Source organism: Lepidothrix coronata, unplaced genomic scaffold, assembly GCF_001604755.1.
Source record: "Lepidothrix coronata isolate B3197 unplaced genomic scaffold, Lepidothrix_coronata-1.0 Scaffold5, whole genome shotgun sequence".
Lineage (NCBI taxonomy): Eukaryota > Metazoa > Chordata > Aves > Passeriformes > Pipridae > Lepidothrix > Lepidothrix coronata.
In genome coordinates, this window is record NW_016690185.1 from 1,080,618 (window position 1) to 1,105,531 (window position 24,914).

The following is a 24,914-nucleotide window of genomic DNA, read 5'->3' on the forward strand; positions in this document are numbered from 1 at the left end:
AGTTATTGCAAAGAATGTTTTGGGAATTAAGAAACTTGGAGGACTCAAGCATTTGACATATTTGAGGTGATGCCCCTGTTTGAAAGAGTGTGGGGAGCCTTTAAAACTTATGTATAAGCATTTCAAAATTCTCCCCTTCATACTCAGATTTTGTGCATCACTTATTATCTCTGGGTTAGTACATTCTAAATATTAACTTCAGCATCCTTAAATCTTACCATTGTTGCAAAAGAAAATGTACTGTCAACAAATTGAACATTATTATACCAAGACTCCAAATATTCGTCAGGATAATATGGGAATGAGAAGTGAGGAGAAGCTCATTCATTTAGTTTCTCTTCCTACATTTCCTACTTCTCTCTCTTCCCTCCCTGAAATAAATTTTCAGTATTAAAAATCTACTAATCAAGTTTACTTTTTAAAAATAAAATATATTTCAAGAAAAAAAAACAAAACAATAAAACAACCCAAGAATATAAAAATACATTCTTAGCATTATACAGTACCTGACAGGATTAAGGAAGTGATTATACTGAAGTGATCAATAGTGTCACTTTTGGCAGAATTATATGTAAAATATTTCCTACAAACTTCTTGAATTCCTCAAAGGGGATGAGAGGTTTTCTGACGTTTGATTTGCTTTTAGAGATGACCAGCTTCAGCAGATGTGTTTGGATCTGCTGTAGTACCCATCCTTTTCAGGAATTAGATATCACTCAAAAATTTTTGTCTTTACAGGGAAGCTAATTTCATTTTTTTAATCAACTAGAAATTGATTTAGGCTTTTATGGAGCTCAAGCCATTATATTTATTTCCGTTAGTCAAAACTCCTTTTTTCTGTAACGTGTTTTCCAGAAATAAATATGCCTAAAAAGACAAATATTAAAATGGTTAAATGTAATTAATAAAAAATTCGCAGTGAAATACTTGTTCTGGTCGTATAACCTTTACAAAGACAAGTACAGCTGTACTCTAAACAGATTTATTTTTCTAGCTTGGTGTCATTCCTTGTAAAAGTGCAAATCAGATTGATACAGCCTTTCTTTGAAATAAATTGAATGTGATAATCTTTTGTCTTGTTAAAATGACTGTTGTTAATATCAAATTAAAACCAAAGAAATTGTTATGAATGTCTTTCTTTGGGATTTTTTTCCATTCCTCCTTTCTTTGCTGTGTAACTTTGAGCATCAGTAGTTTTACTGAGTGCAAACTCTTAAAAAGTACACAATGAAAAATATTCAACAGTTAAATTGTCTTGCAGTGCTTTGAAAGCACCAGCAAATGGTTGCAGCCTTATCTATTAATGGAATGGTTTCAGAACATCTGAAACCCTGTCCAACCACAGATTGATGATAGAAATTTTTGATTACCCTATTAATATAGCTTAAATGAAATCCAAAAGAGGATCTTATGTAAGAGCCATGCTTGGATATTTTCTGAATGAACTGGTACTCCAGACCTGAGATGTTAGCCTTCTACCTTTTGGTCATGAATTTTCTTTCCTATTCAATTAGCGTCTTGCTGCTGACTCCCCTATTTCTTTAACATGGCACTGTATTTGAAGAAGTGCTTTAGATTCAAGTTGTTTAGCAATTACCCAGCTCCAAATGAGACCCCTGGGTTGCAATTTTAATATTCTTCTGTGTTGCCTCACCCCATAGAGCTCTGAAAGTGGAGCCCTTTAAAATAATCAAATACTCTTCAGCAGTGTTTTTGCAGATATCAATTCATTTTCATGGATTTGATAGAATTTTTTTTAAGATCTCTATTTTTTTAGAAACTGTTTCTTTTCAGAATTATACTTGGAAGGGGCTATGCACAATACTGGGGGGGAGAGGGAGAGGACTATTTCAAATGGAAAGTCTTGGTGTTATTTGAAGTTTTTCTTATGTATTTGAGTAAAATAGAGTAAACCATCAGGTGTCCTAATATATGTCCTGAATAATATTAAGAAATTTAAAATTTTTAAACAGTGTTCGTTCCAGATAAAAGTAACTCACTTGAAAAAATGGTTAATAAAAGGTATACTTTTGAAAATATTTTTTTAGATTTTTATATATTTATGCATATACACACACAGGCATGTGTATATAGGTACCTATTTTTACTGTGACTCCATTTATTTTAATAATGTTTAAACCAGAGATGATTCTGCATTTAAGATTCAAAGCTGAGAGAAAGAGGTCTTACAATGCTCACTGGCTTTGCAATACTGATTTTCTGAATCATCTATGAGTTTATATCTTTAGCAGAACTGCTCTAATAGGTATATAGTGCATGTATCTATGAATACTATTAATACTGCTTAATTTGATATCCTTTTTTCTAGAACTGTTCAAATGACTTAATGAGGGAAAGGATTTGTTTTGATGATGATAGATTGGGAAATATTAAATCATTATATATATATGTACATATAAAAGGCATGTGTGCTAGGACTGGGAATGGGGATATTTTCAAAATGATGTGGAAAAAAGGCCCAACCAAACCCTGCATGTGTGTTTTACCTCTTTTATAGAATTCACACAAATACAACATTGATTGCCTATCAATTCTGAGCTAATGATTTATTCAAGATTGCACTTTGCTAGCTAGTGCTACTTTTGTGGTTAAGTGTAGCTACTTTCTTGCTATACCACAGCAATATGTTTGCTTTTATTTTACCCCATATCCGTATTTATTCTTTTTCTCTTGACTTGCAGCTCCTTGCCAAAAACAAACCCCCCAAAGGTGTTTATGTCTATGGAGATGTTGGTAAGTTTCATTTCCATCCAATGGAACTTTCTCTAGTGCATGTCTCTTCAAATTCTGAACTGTCTAAAAGCTTTATGTAGCTTTATTGCTTTAACGAATTTTACAGGATTAGTTTTCTTCCACATTATGATGTTATTTAATACAATTACAGTCTGAATCCTGGAATCTGTTTGATTGGGCCACATTACTATGTGTAGTTTTCAGCATTACCCATTCCCTAATATTTAAGAATGCAGTTTAAGAATTTGGGAAGTAATTGTGGAGGCCACCAGAGAGAATTCGTATATTCTAATTGCAGCGGTGCAGCATGAAATCATACTTGCTTTCCGGAGGAAATACTAAGGATGTTTTCTGGATGTATGTGGAGTAATTTGTGCAACCTTTGGGCCATCTCTGTATGAATCAAAATTTTAAAACAGAAAAATAAACATGCAGTTGTTCCAAGTTTTTGAACAGAAAACATAACTGTTCTTCACAGCAGTCTGGTCTTGTACTTACTCTGTGGAAGACTATTGTTGCATTAATTCAAAGCTATCAAACAATCATTGTTGTAATTAGTACATACTGTACTTTAACTACCGGTTGAGTGCTTTTTATTGTTTTTATTTGAAGGCACAGGAAAGACAATGGTGATGGACATGTTCTATTCTCACTTAGAAGTAGAAAGAAAAAAGAGAGTCCATTTTCATGGTTTCATGTTGGATGTACACCAGAGTAAGTGCAGACATGGGTATTGACAAGAATTTTATGAAATATGGTATCTATAAAAAGGTCTGTCTCATTCTTATGTTCATAATAATCACTGTAAATTTATTCAAGTATTTAAGAAAAAAAAAGGTAAAAAATAGGAGAAATGTTGAAGCATTTTAGCATTGTCTGTCAGACCAGTATAGATATTAATTGCATATTATTTCTCAAATATCTTTTCTGAAAGAGTGATATATATATATATATACCTGATTGTATAGAAACTTGGGTGTGTTGTTTAGGATGAAATCCTTAACTAAATGTTTGCCAGTTACCAATTAGCTTACATGAAATCTGAAGAAGGCAATTGCTAAAACTGAAACTGGAAAGGTTAAACTCCATCTGCGTTTTGAATAAAGAATAACTAAATCAGGTATAAATGCCAAGGAGAATGGAAACTATTCTGGTTGATTAACTTAGTAATACTATGAGTAATTTGGAGGAAAAAATAATAGAAAGAAGTTAATCCTAAGTTTCAGAAAATTTTCTGACAGGGTGAAAAGCACTTTGTTTTAACAGAGATGCTGTTTTAGATATTCTAAAATTTGCTTCTGTTTCCAAATTTTATGACCTTATATGACCGTGGAATTGTTAACTATTGCTGTAATTTACAAATGTTGTGACAGCTGCATTTTTCTTGTGAGGCTTTCATCAGTGTAAACAACTTAAGCCACTTCTAGTGCTCACTTTTCTGTCATCACTGGGTCACTCTTGAGATTTTCCATTTCCGTTTTTTGTCATTTGTGCTTGATCTTAACAAAGATAGCTTCCTACTGCAGAGTCATTGTTTTCCAAACGTTTGTTTGTAGTCAGATGCAATACAATCAGTATCCATACAGTAAAGTATGGATATAATAATCTTACCTTCTGCCAGTGTCATCATCTTCACATTTTAAAGCATGACTCTGTTGCTATGTCTGCATTCTTTTAACTAAATGCATTCTAAAAATACCTTCAGAGCAAGATAAGCCTGTAATTAATATCTATTTATAAAAGATAAGGTATAGGTGCACAGCATTCAAGTCTTCTTTGATTTTTGTTTTATATATTCCTAAACAAAAAATATGAATCATAGAATCTCTGAACTTTTAACTGTTGCCTGGATGTGGTTGAAAACTGTTTTGCCCTCCTGAAACTAGATTAAGTTTGAAGCTTTCTTATTTTTACTAGACTGGGCTAGTTTTTATTTGGTAGCTAAATAATTTTGTTCTTCCAATCTTAGAAAAAGAAATAAGACGTATTTGTTCTTTTCTGTTTTATCAATTAAGGAATCCATCGCCTTAAGCAGAGCTTGCCAAAGAGAAAGGCGGGATTTATGGCCAAATCATATGACCCAATTGCACCGGTGGCAGAGGAAATAAGCAAAGAGGCTGCTCTCTTATGTTTTGATGAATTTCAGGTAAAAAGTCAGAGATTACTCCTTTGCTTCAAGGGAAACTACATAAAATTACTTTTGATCTTAAAATATGACACTTGTTACTGCTAATATAATATTTTAATCACTACAGTAGTGAACTGTAGTGAACAAGTTGAAGAATGTAAGTCATTTCACAGTTTTGAAGATGGCGAGGATCTGGGGATTTTTTCCACAGTAGATAAGATGCAAGTTGGTGGTGTAAGTGCCCTTATAGTGCTTTTGTTTACCAATCTGTTTATTGATCCTACAAGGAGGAATTAGAGTTTATCTAGAGGCTCGTGAATGCTTCAGGGCAGGGGCCATCATCCTGTACTGAGTCTGTCCAGTACCACCTGATACTTGCTTGGCATGCCTGGTCTTTGCTGTAGTTCATATAATGCTACAAAATACTCTCTGTGATTAAGGATATGTAAATACCACGTCAGATTCAACCTAAATTCTTTCCTTGAATTATTGAAGTCTTTGGCATGACTGTGCCAGATTATATCAACTAGCATTTTAAGGAACTTTCATTTAATTAAATGTGAAAATTAAAATAAGCTTATAAAATGATCTTTGCACAAGCAGATTTGATTGTTTCATTTTAAATAGCTTGTGAATTTTGTTTTAAGGGCACATCACAAACTTAAGTGTAAAATTGCTTTATTTATTAGTAAAGAAGCTAGAGGTATTTGGCAGTTCTAACCAGCTGAGATTTTTTTTTTTAATTTAGAGAGAAAATGCAGAACAAGATAAGAGCAGATCTATGTTAGTTCTCAAATCACCGATAATAAAAGAATAATCTATTAATTGTCTGTGTTATGCTCTTAAATTAATACATTTCTGAAATAGATGGAGCAATTTATATTTGCTGTCTGTTATTTTACAAATGTGTGCATCCGAGGAAAATAACTGTTTTGTGATTGGCTCCCATGAAGGGGATTTTTGTAAAATAGTTCTTGTTTTAAGTTACTCTTCCATTTTTCATCTGGGGGTAGTCCTTTGATCTACAGTTTCAGAATTCATTGCAATTGCTGCTGTTTGATCATTTAATTTATGCTTTATCTATTGAATATGAATGCTGGGCTCCCGGGACTTGAATATAAAATCTAAATACAGAGACAGTTGTATTTACACTGTGAAGAAATGGGAAGGTTTGGAGAGGGAAGTATTAACTCTCATGACATTAAACGCTCAAATGGAAGAAAGAGGCGGTAGCATATATTAGTGTAAATACCTGCTTTTCTGTATAAGTGCCCACTGCTTTTGTGTCCTGGTATTCCTGTGTTTCCAGACTGTCTGTCATGTTTCCACATTTTAAAGAGAGAGACTGGTAATTTTTGTTTCCAGATTGATTGCCTGCTCCCCCTGCTGACTTGCTTGAGGTACATCAGTGACTTCAGTTGGAAAAATCACCTGGTTTTGTCAGTCCGTCGCAGCTGGGAAATTAATACAAGAACTATATTTTTAAAAGTGTTTCTAAGACTTTGCATTCATGTGTGAATTTTAAAATGTACTTGTTCTGCTTGTACTAATTTTCTAAATTCACAGATTTCTGAATGGCTGGATTTCTTGCCTGATTTTCTGTAGTATGGAACTCTATACAGGTTTTGCCTACTGAAGAGGAGTTCCAGCTTTCTTAAATTTTGCAGAAGGCACTGATTTTGGGATAAGAAGCCTTCTGCTTAAGTAATCATAGAGTAGTGCAGTGACTGGACAAGCAGCTTAGATTAATAATGAGTCATATTTAGTTCAGGATGTTTGCAGCACATTTCCCCACTGAAGCTTGTGGCTATATTGTTAATGCTCCTATTTCAGAGGAAACCAAATGCAGAACTTCAGAAGACAAAAGCCTTGCTTAGGTTGCCATTTTGTCTTTGACAGTGGGCTAAAGCAAAGCAGAAGTATTTGGAAGTGAATCTTCCTGCAAAGCCTAGAAAACTGTCAAGCAGCTGAAGAATTGACTAATTGGTGTAAAAAAATATTAGAGTACTTCTTTTAAAAGTAGTGTTTCTGTGTTGTATTAAAAAAATTACTGTTTTAAATGTTTCGTTTTGCAAATACTGTGTGATAGAGAGGACCTTAGTGACGGCACTAAGCTTGTGTGTCTATTTTGAAGCAGGATTTTGTCAGCATTTTGCCTGAGTCCCAGGCTCTCAGATTATTAAAGCATTTCTACTTCTTACTGATCTTTGTCATACAGTTTACTGTAAATATTAACGTCTTCTTTTTTTTAATCACAAAAGTCTTAAGCCATTCTAAAAATGTGTCCTCATTTTGAAGAAAAACCCTAGAATTATGCCATTTGTAGTTATAGTTTTGATGTTTTAGAACACAGAGGTTGGCTAGTGAAAAGAGTCCAGTTGTTGTTTAGTGATCAAATAACTATACACAGGTAATTAGAAGGTCTAATTTTGGCGTGGGACTGTAACCTATGTTAGTTAGTATTGAAAATGAAAACAGAATCCCTACTTCTTGGGAAGCTGAGTGATCATGTAGTGTTAGTCTTAATATGCCATCAGTACCATTTGGATTTAAAGTGAACTACAATTTAGGGAATTTTTACTAACCTGCATTCTATTAAAAGCCTCTAATAAAAATTAGGCTCTTATTTTTGTGCTAATACTAATTGCTGATAATACATGCTTATGTTTGCCATTCATTACATGGCAATGTACCAATCAGTGGCTGACTGAATCTCAGGCACTTACACATGTAAATTAACTATTAGTCTAGTGTTTTTCCTTCTTTTTTCTTCTTCTTNCTTTTTTTTTTTTTTTTTTTTTTTTTTTTTTTTTTTTTTTTGTAACGTGAGTTATAATGGAAAGCAGCACTATGTAATAAAAATCTTTTAAATGCATGAAATTTCTGCATTCTCTCCATTAGCTGGCTCTCCTTATTGTTAATTTGTAGCCTTTGCTTTTCATATCTGTTTCAATGAATGCTAGATACAGTAAAAAACCGTGAGAACTTACAGTCTTTAGTTACTGTCTCCTACCTGCTTTACCCTGTAGAATTTTTTTCTCTTTCCGAAAGGAAACGGGATTACATAAAAAGAGCTCATGTTTGGATTCTGGTCCTCAAAATGGCTCTTGGTTTTTGACAGAGCTTTCAAGAACTTTTTTTGTTGTTTAGGTTTTTTTTGTAATGGAGTTCAGAATCCTGCATCAAATAACAGTTCTTATTAATAAGAGGATGTTATTGTTTTGTTTTATGAGCATTTATATTCTTTCACTCTCTGTTTTCTAAAGGTAACCTGCTTTGTAGTATTGTTAAACAAAAAAGTTTGTAACAAAATGACACATAATAGATTTTTAAAACTTGGCTTTTAGGTTTGCTTTGTGGTAGAACAAATTCAGTTACTCCTAAGATGCACATCTGTAGTGATTCCTTGTGTGTCTTGTTCTTTAGGAATGGGGGAAGTTCCTAAATTTTATTATTCAGAAGAAATAAATTACTGTAGAATTATCTTCTTTTTTTTCTGCCCAGAAAGGTCATTTAGAAATGTGAGAACGATGGGAGGTGGAGGGGTGTGGAGTAGAGTCAAAAATTATACTGGTTAAAATATTTCTGTACAGGTATTACTATCACAGCATACACATGTAAGCTGGTGAAAGCACAGCAAACTGTCAGTCTGTTATGTGATGAGTATGTGTAACTCTCACCATGCCACCACTGATTTATTTCCTCAGAGTCAGGGTCTGTTTTGGTAAGTCAAAATGCAACAAGTGTCTACATAATAACCACAGGGAATGCAGGAGAATCAAGTGTAATGATCATAAAGGTGGTTTATGTATTAAGATTGCTGATCTCAGCTGGTGAACTCCTATAAAATATGAATTACTGTTGTAACAAGGGGCTTTTTTATCCAAAAAACTTATTACGTTTTTTTCATTTGTACAGAGTGGTTTCTGTTTCCTTTTATTTCTTGGCACTAGAAAGCAAGTTTGTTGAGCTAAAATTAAGATCTTTAAAGAAATTTTACTTAAAGGCTTATTTTTTTTCCTCTGTCTATCTGTTTTTTCCTCCTTCCCCCTCCCCAGTATCGCTTGTCCTACCCATTTTTATTTTTCATTCGTGTTTTGCGCCTGAAGGTTAGAAGAGGCTGACTGTGCTGCAAGTGACTGCCTGCCTTTTGATTATTCATGGACAGTAATAGAAGGCACTTAAAAAGAACAATGAAATTGCTTATTTTTGTGATGGGCCATCTGTTGAATTGTTTTTTGCAACAATCACACAATAGTATCTATGTCATATCATTCTATTTTCAACAGCAGCTGATTATGTATAGTTGGCTACTTGTCTTTATTTCTGAAGTCCCATGACCATTTAAATTCACCTCTGCAAACCTTTGCCTCAAAGGTAATAGAAATGTAAAACAGCCGGTGTGTATTTTCTTTCTATTTTCTGGGTTTTTTTTCATGTTGCTTCTAATTAAGTAGGCCTCTTAAATGTTTAGGTCTGTTTTCTGTCTCCCACCTGTAGTTTTATTATAGAAGTTAACACGGAATCATTTAGCAATTGGTAAAGAAATGGTGGAGTTCCTCAATAAAGAGTGGGCAAGTTTTGAAAGGCTGTGGTACATTCGCTGCTTATTAATTATCCCTTTTATTTTTTTCTCACCAAGCAATAATTAGAATCTTTCTCCAATGGCTTTCACTAACAAGCATTTTTCCTAGCTACAAAGCCACTTGCAGATCTATTGCGGCAGAAGCTGAAAGCAAGATAAAACAAATGTGTTGTCTTCTACAGGTCACTGACATTGCTGATGCCATGATTCTGAAGCAGCTTTTTGAAAATCTCTTCCAAAATGGGGTTGTCGTTGTGGCAACATCTAACAGGCCGCCAGAAGGTAAAAACAAACATGCTACTGGTATTATCCAAATACTATGAATCTCAGTATCTTACAAAACAGTTGTAGTAATATTTAACACTAGTAAAATCTCTAGTCTGCAAGAATCCAAGATATTCTGGTTTGCCCTGTATTTTTTCTTGTTCTTGTGGAAGAAAGATTTTTACTAAATCATACTCCTCTTTTCTCTCAAACTCAGGGTGTTCCTTCCCCCATCGCTCCCAAATCCTTCCATGTTTTCTGATCTCCTCTACTCTATCCAAACCAGTGGAAGGGTATTTGGGAACAGGGATGTTGAGGAGGGGTAAAATACTGCCTATTTTAGATGTATGCCAGAATAGGAAAAGACCATATTCTGCAGAAGAGAGGGGAAATGGAAGTACGATCCTTCCCAGTTTCTAACTCAGGAACTTGCAGACTTGATCCATCAGCTCAAAGCAGAACCCCTTATCAGGATGCCATTCTTAAAGCCCAGTTTGAGTTCACTAGTTGTTTCCATTTCTAACTTGTTTTAGAATAACTAGTCACTGGTAGTGACTAGCTAGGTAAATATTCTACAAAGTGCCCAAATCTGTTTGGATTTTAACAACTGTAATTTTTTGTAGAGCAGAAAGATATTTGTATAGTGTAGCATTAGCAGTTAGCATAATGCATAATTTCTATGCAACTTTTAGACTGATTAATTTTGAATGTTTGCAAAAAATACTGAAGAGTTACAGTATTAACTGTAACTACCAGTTAATTTTTCTACCCAAATTAATTAAGTAAAAGACAATCACTATAGATTTACAATGCATCTTATCTTAGAAAAAAAAAAAAGAAAAACAAATCCACCCAAAGTTTTTTAGGTTTTTACTACAGGGTTTAATAATTCCCTCTTGGCTTATTTTACTTGTTTGAGCAAAGAAGATGAAATCATAACTACTGTAGCTGGGTCAACTACAGATAAACTGGATGCCTTATTCAGTTGAGAGCCAGCCTTGTGTTTTTGGAGCACTGCTCTTTGAAGTTCAGGAGAAATTTTTATCATAACTTGGGAATTGTATCCAACATCTTAAATTGAGGTATCAGTTTGCGACCATTATCGTCCTATGGGGTTTTTTAATGCATATTAAGTCACTTTATCAATCCAAAAGCCATGCACTTGTTCTAGCTGCCCAACAGAGAATGTCAAGAACAGCATCTCCAGAACTGAACTATGTTGCAGTCCAGGTGTTGGTCAATGCCTGTCTCTTCCCTTGTCACTATTCCTGCATGCTCAAGGCACGTCTAAAATCCTCCCACAGGAAAGAGAGTTGAGTTACTGTAGTATGCCACATCAAGGTTTAAGAATGGAGAGATTTGTTTCCTGTTGATACAAAGAGGAAAAGTGACTTTTTCATTAGAGAGCAGATGTATCGAGCTGCTGAACTTTAGTGCTACGCTTAACTGTGTTGAACTTCTGCCCTAGGGGGATATGAGGGGAAATACTCAGGTGCAGTATTTGAGGAATCCTGGCTTCATTTCTCCACCAAAATTACTGTTTATTTTCTCATCCTCACAAAACAGAGACATAATACAGAACTCACAACCCTACTAATTAAAAGACCTAACAGGAATAGCTGTCTGATAGTGTTGTTACATGTTCACTAATCTTTGCAAGTGAATATGCAATTGCCATACACTTTTAACAAATGTATAGCCATCCTGATTTGCAGAGTTGTGAATGAGCATGATACATGGCTTCCTACAGCTTTGTTAGTAATTAGGATGTGGAATCTCCTTCACTGATAATTTTCCTAAATATTTCTATGTACATATCCAATTTTGTGAAAACCATTCTGTAGGTGTCGTGTTGGTGTGTCATGCATGCTGCATCTTCTGTCCACCGTGAGGTGTTGGCAAAGCATAAAAGCTTTAGCATAGCTATGGCCTTCAAGCATTATGGGGAATATAAGTCATAATCATAACCTGGAATGGTCTTTGTGTGGAGTTCTTGTGATATCTCTACCAGGTGTCTGCATTATCTTGCTCATTCCTCCCATCAGTTACAGGTGCTTTACTGCCTTTTTATAAGGCTTCCTAATATTCATGAAACAGAGCAGCTCATCATACAGTTTAAGTGGTTACATTTTGAAAGAAGTCATTCTCTTGTGACCTTCTTGGGCAGTTGGATAACTTCCAGAGAAGATAAGTTTATGTTGTATAAATATATGGTGATAAATAAGACAAAAAATGCTGTTTTGCAGTTGTTTTTGTTAATTTGTGTTTTCTTTGAGTACAGATATGCATTTTTTTTAAATTTAGATTGTATTTTTAGCAACTTTGCCTAAGTTAACATAATAATTTAATTTTCATTTTTTTAGCCTTAGGGATGACCCTTTTTCTTGCTTTGGAAAAGGGGGTGTACCTGGCAGAATTGCTAGAAGATAAAGTGTACCACAGTACACTGAAAAAGAATGATGCTGACTTTGTAAACTCAAATTGTGTATTTTTAGTTTATGTGGGCGTTTTGCCCTCTGCCAAATACACAGGATTTAACAGTTGCACAGTTTGGCCTTATAATCATACCAATGTATACCCAGCATTACAAGTGATTTTTATAACCTTACTTTAAAACAAATGATAGTCTAATTTCTTCTGTTAGAATCAGTTTTATGTCATTAGAGATCTAAATAATTTTTTCATTCCCTGCCCTTTTCAAACTTCCTCAGGGTGTTTCTTTCTTCCTTAAGAATGTATTGAATTTTCATACAGTAAAAGAAGAGAAATCCATTTCAGTTCTCCTTTTCTGCCTTTTGTTCCTCCTCCTGTCTCTAGCAACACTGAGTTTTGTTTGCTAGACTAGTAGACAAGCTGACATTGTTATTAAGACTAAGTAGCAAAATGGTACTGATTTTCTTTCTTTCAGATCTCTATAAAAATGGTCTTCAGAGAGCTAATTTTGTACCATTCATTGCTGTGCTGAAGGTAAGGAGAGCCACCTGTTAAATGCCTTTCAGTTTTCCTTGTTTTATTAATAAATTAGGGATTTGTACAGGATTGCTTTGATGCTGGTTTCCAGATTATATATATGCTTTAACTATTTAGAGCAAAAATAATTGAAGGTAAGGTAAGAAAGGACTTTTTCCTTCTGAAATTAACATGTCTTGAAATCTGGGCATTTTTAGTATGACAAAAAGTTATCTTTTGGACTAAGGCAGCAGGATTTGTTTGTTTGGATAAGACTTTCTTGCTGTCTGGTGTGTGTATGCTGTATAACATAGTATGCCTCTAACATTTGTGTTGTACTTGTGGACATCTTACATTTATTATGGTACAAAAACTTCCTGTTTCTTCGATATAAGGAAAGTAGTGTTTGTTCTGTGCCCCTCAATTGCCTTGTTTCTGGGTCTTTCTCATGTGTAAGTAGTTTTTTGAATGGCTAATTTTGAGGCTTCATATAATGTTCAACAAGGAGCAGCTCTGAAGCTTCCTTGAGTCTGCGTGTTGTAATGTGGCAGGTCAAAAACTGTAATTGCTTCATGTAAATTAAAAAACAGAGGATCCTTTCTCTATGTGAATAATACAATCAGTGCTTATTTTGCTGTTAAAAAAAACATATAATGAAATCACACTTTTAAGTTCTGGACAAGTCACAGATATTTTTCATTCACAAGTTACATTTGTTTTGTTATGTTATTGAGGGCTGACATACACCTCTCATGTCCTGCTCAACCTGGATTGACGTGACATGTAAAATGGAAATAACAGCATTTCCCTAACTTACAGAAGTATTGCTAGCACAGGTACAGAAATAATGTTAACTGTATTGATCTCTAAGATAAGAGGAGGGTAAGGTAGACTTTAGGGTAGGTTTGGCTTTGTGATAGGAAATTTGGAATTGCTGAATAGACACATTGGTTGGATGTTTCTGTTAGGGTGCTCAGCAGTAAAGAAGAAGACATTGCCTTGGGTTTTCAGTGGTCCCTTTTTGAATCATGAGATTGCTTGATTGCCTAAGCACCTTTGAAAATCTCATCTGATGTTGACATTTGAACAATTACCAGTTTTTGAAGTTAATATACCATTGACATTATTGTGACACTCCTATACATCTTAGAATGGCTGCATATAGAGTTAGGGAGGTTACCAGTGAAAGTGGTTCTCACCTGGATGGCTTTAGAAAAGTAAGAAACATAAAAAAAAATGAACAACCACTTCCATTTCAGATTCTTGAAAAGGGTTTATTCTGTAGCTGCCTGCATGGAATGCAAGAGAGCTCCCAGCCATAGAGTACTTTCAAGAATAGAAGTAGTTCCAAATGCAATTGCTTTTTGCAATGCAGCAACCATAGCAAATCATTCTTTTCTATGTAGCAAATCGTTCTTTTCTAAGTCTACCTTGTTGCCTCTGAGTTTTCTTCCTGATAACTGTAAGGCTCTTTAATTTCACCGATCATCAGACTTTAAGAATATCTGTCGTATGCTTATTTATAGTTTCCTTTTTTTCTTCTTTCTATCTAGCTGAAATGAAAAAAAGTGAAATGTAGTTTATGCATGTAGAACACCTCATCAGGACTGGGAATGTGATCAAAATATTTTAGAAAGGAATACAGAGAGAAGCATTAAAAGTGGATTGGTCTAGAGCTGCAATAGAATGGAGTAGTGCAACAAGAAACAAGTACTACAACTCAGACTTGAGGCAGATGAATATTGTCATTATTATGAATGGAGAAAAAAATGTTCAAGTTCAATATAGGTGCTTCAAATTCCTTGAAATGTTCTTGGGAAGGTGGGATGAATGGAAAGTATTGACAGTTAATTTCTGTAAAGAGATGCTTCATTTGAAATAGATTTCAGGCTGTTTTCATTCCTCGTAAATGGAAGACGTAGTTCCTAGATACACAGGTAGGTTATAAAAAAGTATTTTCCTGTCTTCAAATGATCCAAAGTAATGGTTTCTTTCCTAGACCTATGCTCATCCTCGATTGTTGTTTTTCTTTTCTGCAGTCCATGTAATTCCAGTATCTGTGTTTGAGTTCCTATTTCATACAAAGAAAACTGAAAACCAGTTTCTGTGGAATAAGCAAAAGGGTGAAATGACATTCTAGAGAAGATACAGTTATCTTCCAGAGTTTGTCTGTATATTGTCTTTCTAGCTGGTAGATTACTGGGAACAAGTGACTGTTGAATGCCTGCAGCATGAGGTTGCAGTTGATAAGTTCCAGTTTTTAGGGATGCGTGCTTCAGGTCCCACATCTAGTGGCCACAGAAAAGCCCCAGGTCTATGTTACTGGGCAGGCCAGTAACACCACTGGCAGTGCTTTCTGCCCTCTGTGTGTTCCCTGTCCAATTCTGAGCCTATCCCAATGTTCTCATCTTTTGAAATCTTAAATCATTTGAGATGTAATTTTTCAGCGATTCTTTAATCAAAGGGGTAGTTTTCATAAACAGAGGAAAACTCTGAATTGATCAGTTCATTGTTATGGCTATGTTCTAGTTACAGGGACCAGGGGACCAGTTTATCACTATGTGGGTATAACCTCTGTGTCATTTCTGATGGACTGTTAATAATGGATCATTTGCAGCAGCTGCCCAGGGCACACCTGACACCTCAGGCTACAAGCTGGGTGTTAAAGAAACCCTGTGAGGAGTGTTTCTTTTGTTTTCACGCTAATAACTGTGATAAGTACCCTCCGGGGAGGCATTAGCACCTTCACACCCAGCCTGAGGGGTCATGTCTGCTAATGGGCCATACTGGACTGGCATAATAGGCAGCTGCAACGACCTAGACCATTAAAGACTCCAAAAGTATCCCAGGACTCACAGAGTTAAATCACCCATCGTTAAACTCCCTGCCCTGGGGGAGGTACCGGGCATTCCCACTTGAACCTGAGCATATATAAACTTTGGGTTTTGGGACTTCTGGTACCACTCCTCGGATCCAGAGGAGGACCAGAACTTCAACACAACTGTGATCATCATCCAGACCAACAGGTTTTCCATTCCTTTTACTTTGCACCCAGGGGGCCACGTGGTGCTCAGCACAGGGGCTGTGGAACACTGTTCTGTTCTTGTCCCAGGGTGCTGGGTTATATATCTGTTTTGTTGGGGGTGAAAACCAGTTTTTCTCTGTATCATTGGATTTATTGGAATCTTTTTCAGTAAATTGTAACTCTGACTTGTAATCTCTCTTGAGTTGGGTTCATTTTTCCCACCCGTTTACTTCTAAACCAGCACAGGCTATAATTCTTTGGAACACAGTATTCCTTATGGAAGGGCTTAGTTTCTGCAACAGATAAGAGTGCTTCTTCAGTCCATGAAATTTTACAGAGATAGAGCTTTACAGAGATAAGAAGTATTAGGAAGAAAAATCTTTTAATTCTATAATTGTAATTAGATTCAATCCCTTTTGATTGAGCTTTTAATCTTGCAGGATCTCTTACTGAGCATTTTAAAGTGCATGGAACTACTATGTGGGTTTTTTTAAGGCAGTTTTTGAAAAGAGAAACATTCATTTCTCACAGTTACTTTGTTCAAATGCTTAGAGCATAATTACTGCAAAAATTGTTAAGCTAACCAAAAAGAGATACATAAATTTTCTAAATGTTTTAAAGCTGATTTAAAATAACAGAATCAGCTAGGTTGTAAAAGACCTCTGAGATCATTGAGTCCAGCCTTTGACTCAACACCACCTTGTCTATTAGACCATTGGCACTAAGTGCCACATCCAGTCTCTTCTTAAATACCTCCAGGGACGGTGAGTGAACCACCGCCCTGGGCAGCCCATTCCAATCTCCAGTCTCTCTGTAAAGGACTTCTTCCTTATGTCTAACCTTAACCTCCCCTGGCACAGCTTAAGACTGTGCCCTCTTGTCCTACAGCTGGTTGCCTGGGGGAAGAGACCAACCCCCACCTGGCTACAACCTCCTTTCAGGGAGTTGCAGAGTGATGAGGTCTGTCCTGAGCTTCCCCTTCTCCAGGCTGAACAACCCCAGCTCCCTCAGCCTCTCCTCATAGGGCCTGTGCTCCAGTCCCTTCCTCAGCCTCACTGCTCTTTTCCGGACCTGCTCCAGCACCTCAACATCCTTCCTGAACTGAGGGGCCCAGAACTGGACACAGTACTCCAGGTGTGGCCTCACCAGCGCTGAGTACAGGGCAAGAATCACTTCCCTGGTCCCGCTGGCCACACTGTTCCTGATCCAGGCCAGGATGCCATTGGCCTTCTTGGCCACTGGGTACACTACTGGCTCATGTTCAGCTTCCTGTCATTCAGAACCCCCAGGTCGCTCTCCGTCTTGCCGCTCTCCAGCCACTCTGTCCCCTGCCTGTAGCACTCCATGCGCTTGTTGTGGCCAAAGCAGAGGACCTGGCACTTGGCCTTGTTGAACCCCATATTGTTGGATTTGGCCTATTTATCCAGCCTGTCTGGGTCCCTCTGCAGAGCCCTCCTGCCTTCCAGCTGATCGACACTCCTCCCCAACTTGATGTCATCTGCAAATTTGCTAAATGTACACTCAATCCCTTCATCCAGATCATCAATAAAGAGGTTAAACAGGACTGGGCCCAACACTGATCCTTGGGGGACACCATTAGTGACCAGAATAAATAAAGATACATAACTTGGAATCACAGAATCGTTAAGGTTGGAAAAGACCTTGAAGATTGTTGAGTCCAACTGTTAACCGAGCACTGCAAGTCTACCACTAAACCATGACCCTTAGTTCCACATCTACCTGTCTTTCTTCCAGGGATGGTAACTCAACCATTTCCTTGGGCAACCCCTTCCAATACTTGACAAATGCTTTTGGTGAAGAAATTTTAATCCCAGGTCCTTTTCTGCTGGTGAGCTTTCCAGCCACTTTTCCTCCAGCCTGTAGCACTGCAGGGGGTCGTTGGGAGCCAAGGGCAGGACCCAACACTTGGCCTTGTTGAACCTCTTACAGTTGGCCTTGGCCCATCAATCCAGCCTGTCCAGATCCCTCTGCAGAGCCTTCCTACCCTCCAGCAGATCAACATTCCACTAATCTTTAACAATTTGATGTAAAATATGATGTGAGGCTCTTGGAAAAAAAAGAAAGAAAAGGAAAAAAAAGAGTTCTTTAATTTACTGGTTTGACAGTAATTTTGGCAACATTTTAATTTTTACAGATGTTTAATGAAGACATTTACATCAACCCTTAACTCTCCTGGAATCCTAATTCTAGTTCAGTGACTAGTTCAATGTTTCATTCTCCAGAAAATCAGGAAGGAAAACTCCTCAAATAATTTGTTGCATAGAGTCTGTAACTTCAGTGAGCAGTTTTTGAGCTTCCAAAGGTTTCCTGGAAGTTTAAAAATGTCAAGCTGTGTTGAAATACCAAGTATGTAACTTCTGCATTTTGTCAGTTGTACTTTGTGCAATAGACCTACACTGCACTAAATTTTAACTGAAAGTCAGAAAGTTTTAGGGCCTTTCATAGTCTGAGTATACTTTTAAAAGGTACAATTCTAAAATAAAATGTTTGGCTTTGGCTACCTGCATTTTGCTTTAAGAGAAGAAATCAGCCAGAACTTTATTGTTAGTAGGACATGAAAGTCCTGTCAGCTTTCTATAGTGACCTTTTTTTTCCCCCTTCTGCTATTACAGACCAAATAGTTATTTATTTTAACAGTATTTGATTAAAATGACTCTTAACAGTAAGCATTATGCACTCAAATAGAAAGCAGTATATTTTTATATGCTGTGTTGCACTCTTTCATGAAATTCGTTAATGATTATTACTTTTTTAATTGAAATATACATTTTCTTAGAAAGCAAGGAATTGAGGAACTTGAAAGCATTTTCACTTTTCAATAACTTAGTTTGCATATGTGAAAAATACTTCTTTAAAAAACATTTAGAGCTGTCCCTAAGAAAATGGTGGGAGTTAGTTTTGTACAAAGGCATTTGGTAGATATAAAATGTCTTTGATGGTGCAGTCAGCTTTTGTCCAACCACCTGTGTGAGAAATGCAGGCATTTGTTGAGTGGCGGATCTGCCTCCCCCGTCGCCCCCCTCCCAAAAAAGTCATCTCCTTGATGAAATTGATTTGTCAGTTTGTTCCAGTCTAATGGTGTGATAGCCCAGCAGCTTTCAGTATGTTGAATAGTTAAAACCTGCTTTTGAGGTCAGTGTCAGCCACTCTGACCCCTGTGAACTGTCACCTGAGTCAGAATTGCAGGGATTAGGCCTTTGATATTGTGATGGCTTTGCCTATCAATTGACTTTTTCATTACTGAAGATGTTGGGCCTTTTGTTTCCCTTCTTAGTATGTAACCAAGCAAACTCCTAAGTAGAAGGAGCATTTGTTCTTGTTCTCTCTCTCTGCAAGTAATAGAAGTACCCGTCTTTTGTGAAGTGTACCTAATTAAACACAGAAAAAATAAAAATAAGAAATATAGCATGACTGCAAGTATTTTTGTGCTGAACATCAGTATAATTTTTGGGTGATTTTAGTTGGACAAATTTGTGAGATTATCAACTAATAAAATGTTGTATATAGAAAGCAGGGTGCCAGATTCAAGTTACCAATCCTTTCTGCATTCAACCCTCTAAATCTCTCTGTGTGTATGTGTTACATTAAAACACAAGATTTATTTGAATTCTGTAGTTTAGAGCACTTAAATGTTACAATATTTTATAATGTACCTATTGCTTTGTTGTATTCTCAAGAGATGAACTGTTCAGTTTGTTAACCTTCTACATCTGTCATACACGCTTGCTCCTACAAACTTTATTTAGATGCAGATCAAAATTTATCTTAGGATAAAATAGTTGCTACTGTAGCTCTGTGCCAGGCTTTCTGCCTTCTCTCTCCCATTAATTGCTAGGATTTTCTGAGCTCTTGCTTGGTTTGTTTACTCCTTGATTAAAATAAGTAAATCAAAGCATATCATAGGTATGGAATAGTTGATTCCTGCTATATCAGGATAAATTAGTCTAATTACACGTGGCAGTTCTGTTTGCTTGTGATGTAATGTGAAATGAGGTCCTGCCTCCCCCCAAAAAGCCCGAGCCAATTAATAAAGCTTTTAAGCTCTTTGTCACAGGCCACCGTGGAGGTCTGCAGAGAAGAACTTTAATCCAATAAACATTTCATTTAGATCATGAAAAGAAAGCATGAGGAGAAGCTCCTACAAGAGAGGGTGTTACTAGCAATTCTAGTTGGAAGAGATGTGAGGAATTTGCTAAATTAACAAGACCTTCATATTTAACTCATAAATGTGTCAAAACTAATAATAGAATAATTTAATTTGAGTTGAACCTTATATTGTTAAAATTCTAAGAAGCCACAACTGTTTTCTTCAAAGACTTTACTGTTGAGTTGGATGGACAGGGCAAAGGGAGGTTGTGAGAAACCCAGATAGCAAATAACACTGGCCGAAGCTGGTGGAAAGGGGGGGGGAAGGAATAGATAATTAGGTGTAATTAGCGTGTATGAATTGTTGTCTCCCTGCCCTTGGCTTGAATAAATTTCAGAGAAAAAAAACCCTAGTGGTGAAAACGCTTTGATGTAAGAAGAGTCATTGTGGTTTGGCAGCATAAAGGCAGTGTTTTATACTTCTTACATAATGGTTGTGATACAGAATGAGTGAATGGACCCTGCACCCCCCAGCCTGCTTTACAGCAAGGACTTTTGGATTCCCTTGAAACAAAATGCATCAGAAGTTTTCAGTTGTTGGTAATGAGGTAGTGGACCTCATCAGAGCTAAGCGTAAGCCATCTTTAGCCTTTGTTTAGACCTTAATCGCTTTTTTTTTTTTTATTCTGGGAAATCCAGTTTTGTAAATCAATACTACTTTTTTTTTTCTTTCCTTTTTTTTTTTTTTCCTTGCCTGCCAACAGTTCTGGCAGGAGCAAAGGCTAATACTGGGAAAAGAAACACAAATCAAATGTTAAAAAGAAAAACAACAGCATAAAAGAAATCTAGACAAATAACTTTGTCCAGGGTATAATTCCAATGAAGTACATGTATTAGGGGTGAATTTGACCCTTAGCTTACGAAACATCATGTTATAAATTCAGTGTGAACTCTTGGCATTTGTTTTTCACAGAATGCCACAGCTTGCTTATTAGGAGATTGAAAGTTACAGTCATTATTGGTTCTTTAGCAAAAGTGGGTGTTATACAGTGATTTGTAGTTTGCAGGTTTGGCCTTTTTTTTTTTATTTACTTTTTTTATTTATACTTATTCTGCAAGGAGGATTTTCTCCCAAGTGATGTGAAATGGGGAGAGCTGTTCAGTGTAATTCTTATTGCATGGAGGTTTACTCTGCCATTCTTCTGCTCCCTGACTGGAAAAAGGAGAGGCTACTTGTCTCTGAGCCAGCACAGCCACATCTGTACCTTCTGAGTTCTTTCACTTTTGTTTGAATATCTGAAATACTATTCACAGAACAGTACATTTTAAGAGTCTCTCTCTTTATTCATGCACCATTATTTTACAAGTTAATTGTCTATTTTTCCTCTTCTTAGGGGGTAGCTGATTTGTAGCTAGACATTAAAATAAGTTATTGAAAAGTTGTACAATAGATCATATGTTCTTTGTGGTAGCAAGAATAGTGGGGTTTCTTAGTTGTTAAAGTTTGAAGGCTGTAATGTAAACTCGTGCAACTTCCACTGAATGAATTTTGCCTCTCAATTTATCTTTGCTAAGCTCTTAAGTTTAAAGTCTAAACGTTCTTGTAACAAGTGTAAGAAAAAGATTCATTGAAAAAATTATACTTGGCAGTATTTCTTTTCCCAGATCTTTGTGCTCTAGGTCCATTGAAAAATAAATCACAGATAAAATGTTTGTCATCCAAAATCAAACTGACCATGGTGTTTCCCTCATATTTTATAAGATTCTTGGATGATATTTAGAAAGTTTTCTTCAAAATTTCTTTATGTGGTTATTTGGGTTTTTTTCATTTTGTTTTGTTACAGTGTTTGCAATTGGGATTAAGTGTGATATATCTAAGGCTATTTTAGCAATTTCCCATATTTCATTATTGCAGAAGAATATAGGGGAAAAAAGACTGTAAAAAAATTTAGTTAACCCCTTAAAGCATTGCACTGTTTTGTAGAACAAATAGCCTTTTCTCCTTGAAGTTGATTTGATCTGTGAAAGGCAATACCTGAATATCATGCAAAACTAAGTAATTATTCCTGATTGTAGGGTTTGGGGTTTTTTTTTCAGGTATAGGTCACAGGAAATTCAGTTAGGGTAGAGTATGTACAAAGCTAAGAAATGTGTGGATTTTTTGTTGTAAGATTGTGCAAAAATTATTTACAGTTAATACTTGCATAAAGGTTAGAAAGGTTGATGAAGTGATATTTAGTTTTGCTTTACTATTCACTGCATGTCAGAATGTAATTATGACTGATTCATGAAACTGTCTTAGAAATGAACCATCTTTATTAAAATGCTGATCAAGACAAGAGCTGACAGTAATAAAGAATAGAACACTTTAGTCTTGTTGCTTTTGAATGATTGCTAATTACCCCAGAGGTCATGTATAGTGCTTATGAGGATTCATTGACATTTTCTTTAAAGTCTACTGTTTCAACAACATCTGAACAGGGAGACAAAAACTACGTGCACACCCAACTATGCTTGGACCAAGTTTTTATCCACCACCGAATACCTGATGATTCTCTTTCTCCTTTCCCCTCCCCTTGAGTACATCTCATTCCTGTGGATTGGTGTAGCAGAAAGCTGGAGTTTAACAAATTTAGTTACTTTTAAAAAAAACCAAACAAACAAACTCAAGGCAAAAGGATAAAAGGAGCAGCCCCTGGAAGGTCCTGCACCTGTACCACAGAATCAGAGAATTGCAGAATATGCTAAGTTGGAAGGGACCCACAAAGATTATCAAGTCCAACCCTTAGCTCTGCACAGGTGGTTGGCCCTCCTGGCTGTCAGGGCACTGCTGACTCACATTCAACTTGCCATCGACCAGGACTCTCTAGTCCCTTTCTGCAGCACTGCTTTCCAGCATCTCATTCCCCAGTCTGTATGTGCATCTAGGGTTGCCCCACCCCAGATGCAGAATCTGGCACTTTTCCTTCTTGAACAGAGGTTGGTCATTGCCCAGTCCTCTAATTTGTTGAGGTCTCTCTGCAGGGCCTCCCTGCCTTTGGGGGAGTCAACAGCTCCTCTGAGTTTTGTGTCTCTGCAAAACTTGTTTAGTATCTCTTCCAGTCCTACATCCAAGTTGTGTACCATGCATGCGTATGACCAACAGTCTGGTTGATGTCCTTTTACAGCTGCACCAGAGAGGAAACACTGCACATAACCTCACAGACTTCTCTCAGCAGGCTGTTGACAGCCTGTCCAGCTTATGATTTGTCCAGCTTATGAGTCCCAGTTGGACCAGTTTCACATTCTGAAACATGCTGATGACTGTCACTTGCTGATGACTTTGCAAGTACACTGAAGTTACTCAAAGCACTGTGGTTGTGCTTTGTATGTCGGAAATAAGTTTTTCATGACATGCTACATTTTTGCTTAAGACGATTCTTCTTCTACCACAGTTATGGAAAATGCCAGTTTGTAATGGTATCCTTTGGATAGAGAAACCTTTTCTTGAATTCATTTAAGGAAGAATTTTGAGAAAGAAGGAATAATATTATTGTTGATAATCTAACACTATATGGAGTCGAATAATGAAAAATAAAAATGGTTAAGTCTAGTGAGCTTTGTTTACCTAAGGAACTCTTCCTCTGTTGTTGGCTGGGGTGCTCTCATCATGTGTCTACGTGTTGTGTGATGCGAAAGAGTTTTTCTCTCTTAAGCTGGATGTAAATGTATGAGAAGAATGATTGCAAATGAACAATCTCATTGTTTTTCTGATTCGCTGGGGGAAAGGAATATTGGTGATCCTTTGTATTGATAATGGACACCAAATCAGAGAACGCACTTGAAAAGGGAGGATGAGACCTACATAAAAATTATAATTCCTTTTGCTCAGAAAGAGTAGCTGTAAGTTGCACTTCTTAGATAGGCATGGCTTTGTTCCTAGTAGTAGTTGTCCTAATGTGTTTGTTCAGAACTACACAGAGGCCAAGAGTATTAATTGTGCAGCTTTGCATGTGTGGGGATAGACGTATAGTCTTCTTTGCTCATATGGAAAGTGTATTTGATATGGCAGATGCACTGCTGCTGCTGCATTTGCAGGTGGCTGGTTTGACACAGGTGTGAAAGGCTGCAGAAACTCAGCAGGTGTGGGAATTAAGGTAATGATCATCCTAAGTTGAAGCACTCTAGTGTCTCTGTTCCCCTACACCTTCTCTGGAGGTCCTCAGATAGGTGGGTTTGACAGTTAAGTGCTGACAATCTAAGCACTCCAATTAGTTCTTTGGCTGTTGATTAGGATTCTGGGGTGATTAGTTTGTCTATTCTTGTGGTCCAACAGGATGATTTGTATGTTGTTTTTTCAGTTTTCTTTTTTTTAATGCTGTTAAAATTCAGAGCAGAGGATGATAATTGGATTGACTTACGATGATTTTCAGTAAGGTTAAGAAATATCTACTCACCTGCATTATCAAAGTTGTTCAGCTGATCACAATATTTGAGCTCACAGGGGCAAGTGATATTTAGTACAATGTTTAATGTGGACCACAAGGCTGTCTATTAGCATTTCAGGGCTTTTTGTGACACATGGGAAACACACATCTTTAGAACTTGCAGGTTATCCAGTTAACTTTGACTGCCTTTTTAAATTTTCTGAAACCTTTGTTCCTCTTCTTAATGATCTATCGTGTCGTGTACTTTGTTTTCTTGAGCAGTTAAACAATTTAGTAGCTACCATTCTTGATTGCAGCAATAAAGGAATGTTACAAGTGCTCACGGGAAGAAAAATGTATTTATATTAGTCTGTATTTAATACTTCCTACAGTCGGTCTACTGACTGTCTGATTTTATCTATTCTGTCTGAAGATTTGTGTTTTTGATGTTGTGTCTTGAGGTGAGCCTTGAGGCTTTATCCTTTTTTTTTCCTTCTGGAATACAAAGTTTTTATGCCACTTCAGTGGAAATGAGTGCATGCTCACACTGTATTTTTAACTTACTAATAGCATTTTCAATTATGTAATTGTATTTGTTCTTTGTATCCATAAATACATAAATGACTTCAAAATAAATTGTATGACTAATTAATTTTATGCATTTGAATTGAATAGAGTAAGTCAGACTTTTAAATA

The 24,914-nt window shown here is 36.4% G+C and overlaps 1 protein-coding gene across 4 annotated transcripts in view; it reads left to right on the plus strand.

The window, feature by feature from the left end:
• Positions 1-24,914, plus strand: part of LACE1 (lactation elevated 1) — a 58,226-nt gene that overhangs the window by 8,560 nt on the left and 24,752 nt on the right. For 3 of the 4 annotated variants that reach the window (XM_017829669.1, XM_017829690.1, XM_017829697.1), the window contains exons 3-7: positions 2,703-2,754; positions 3,367-3,468; positions 4,770-4,900; positions 9,650-9,749; positions 12,640-12,698. In XM_017829669.1, the coding sequence (XP_017685158.1) occupies positions 2,703-2,754; positions 3,367-3,468; positions 4,770-4,900; positions 9,650-9,749; positions 12,640-12,698 (444 nt within the window). The remainder of the gene's footprint in view (positions 1-2,702; positions 2,755-3,366; positions 3,469-4,769; positions 4,901-9,649; positions 9,750-12,639; positions 12,699-24,914) is intronic. The other variant, XM_017829680.1, reaches the window with a different exon arrangement.